This window comes from Calidris pugnax, unplaced genomic scaffold, assembly GCF_001431845.1.
Source record: "Calidris pugnax isolate Ruff unplaced genomic scaffold, ASM143184v1 scaffold194, whole genome shotgun sequence".
NCBI lineage: Eukaryota > Metazoa > Chordata > Aves > Charadriiformes > Scolopacidae > Calidris > Calidris pugnax.
The window spans coordinates 8,123-10,013 of record NW_015090923.1 but is presented as its reverse complement, the minus strand read 5'-3'; the positions used below and the strand labels follow the sequence as shown (position 1 = coordinate 10,013).

The 1,891-nt window shown below is 66.5% G+C and overlaps 1 protein-coding gene across 1 annotated transcript in view; it reads left to right on the top strand.

Moving 5' to 3' along the window:
* LOC106893392 (cadherin EGF LAG seven-pass G-type receptor 2-like) overlaps positions 1 to 151 on the top strand; it is a gene marked incomplete at its 3' end in the record, with an annotated part of 13,526 nt that extends 13,375 nt beyond the window's left edge. Inside the window, exon 3 of the mRNA XM_014951327.1 lies at positions 5 to 151. Within this exon, the coding sequence (XP_014806813.1) occupies positions 5 to 151 (147 nt within the window). The remainder of the gene's footprint in view (positions 1 to 4) is intronic.
* Positions 152 to 1,891: the final 1,740 nt, after the last annotated feature.

The following is a 1,891-nucleotide window of genomic DNA, read 5'->3' as shown; positions in this document are numbered from 1 at the left end:
TGAGGGGCAGAGCCTGGCACTTGTCCCCGCGCCAGGTTTGCCACCAAGGAGCGGGACGGGCTCCTGCTCTACAACGGGCGCTTCAACGAGAAGCACGACTTCGTGGCGCTGGAGATCGTGGGGGAGCAGGTCCAGCTCACCTTCTCGGCAGGTACGGGCACCGCGCCCCGACGCGCCCCGACGCGGCATCCCCGGCATGTGCCCGCGGGCAACGCAGCCCCGGCACCGCCTGCCCGGCACCGCATCCCGTCCTGCGCCTCCCTGGCTCCTCATCCCGGGCTTGGCATCCCATCCCATCCCACACATCCCTGGCACTGCCTGGCACTGCATCCCTGGCACCGCCTCCTGGGCACTGCATCCCATCCCATACATCCCTGGCACCGCATCCCTGGCACCGCCTCCCCTGGCACCACATCCCGTCCTGCACGTCCCTGACTCCTCATCCCGGGCTTCCCATCCCATCCCATCCCATCCCATCCCATCCCATCCCATCCCATCCCATACATCCCTGGCACTGCCTGGCACTGCCTGGCACTGCCTCCTGGGCACTGCATCCCAACCCGTACATCCCTGGCACTGCCTCCTGGGCACTGCATCCCATCCTGTACGTCTCTGGCACTGCCTGGCACCACCTCCCGGGCACCCCGTCCCATCTTGCACTTCCCTGGTGCTGCATCCCGTCCCTGGCTCCTCATCCCGGGCTTGGCGTCCCATCCCACACATCCCTGGCACTGCCTGGCACCGCCTCCCGGGCACTGCATCCCTGGCACTGCACCCTGGGCACTGCATCCCATCCTGTACATCCTGGGCACCACCTGGCACCGCATCCCTGGCACAGCCTCCCGGGCACCACATCCCATCCTGCACGTCCCCGGCTCCTCATCCCAGGCTTGGCATCCCATCCCATACATCCTGTGCACTGTATCCCGGGCTTGGCATCCCGTGCTGTACATCCCTGGCACTGCCTGGCACTGCATCCTGGGCTTGGCGTCACATCCCGTACATCCTGGGCACTGCCTGGCACCGCCTCCCCTGGGACTGCATCCCATCCTGCACGTCCCTGGCTCCTCATCCCGGGCTTGGCATCCCGTGCTGTACATCCCTGGCACTGCCTGGCACTGCCTCCTGGGCACTGCATCCCTGGCACTGCCTGGCACTGCCTCCTGGGCACTGCATCCCTGGCACTGCCTGGCACTGCCTCCTGGGCACTGCATCCCTGGCACTGCCTGGCACTGCCTCCTGGGCACTGCATCCCTGGCACTGCCTGGCACTGCCTCCTGGGCACTGCATCCCTGGCACTAGATCCCTGGCACTGCATCCCGGGCATCCTATCCCTAGCACTAGATCCCTGGCACGGCATTCCTGGCACGGCATCCCGGGCACTGCATCCCGGGCATCCCATCCCTGGCACTAGATCCCTGGCACTGCATCCCGGGCTTGGCTTCCCACCCTGTACACCCCTGGCACTGCCTCCCGAGCACTGCATCCCTGGCACCACCTGCCCTGGCACCACATCCCATCCTGCACGTCCCTGGATCCTCATCCCAGGCTTGGCATCCCATCCCATCCCATCCCATCCCATCCCACACATCCCTGGCACTGCCTGGCACTGCATCCCTGGCACCACCTCCCCTGGCACTGCATCCCGGGCTTGGCTTCCCACCCTGCACACCCCTGGCACTGCACCCTGGGCACTGCAGCCCATCCCACACATCCCGGGCACTGCCTGGCACCACCTCCCAGGCACCCTGTCCCATCCTGCACTTCCCTGGCACTGCATGCCAGGCTTGGCATCCCATCCCATACATCCTGGGCACTGTATCCCAGGCTTGGCATCCCGTGCTGTACATCCCTGGCACTGCATCCCGGGCATCCCATCCCTGGCACTAGA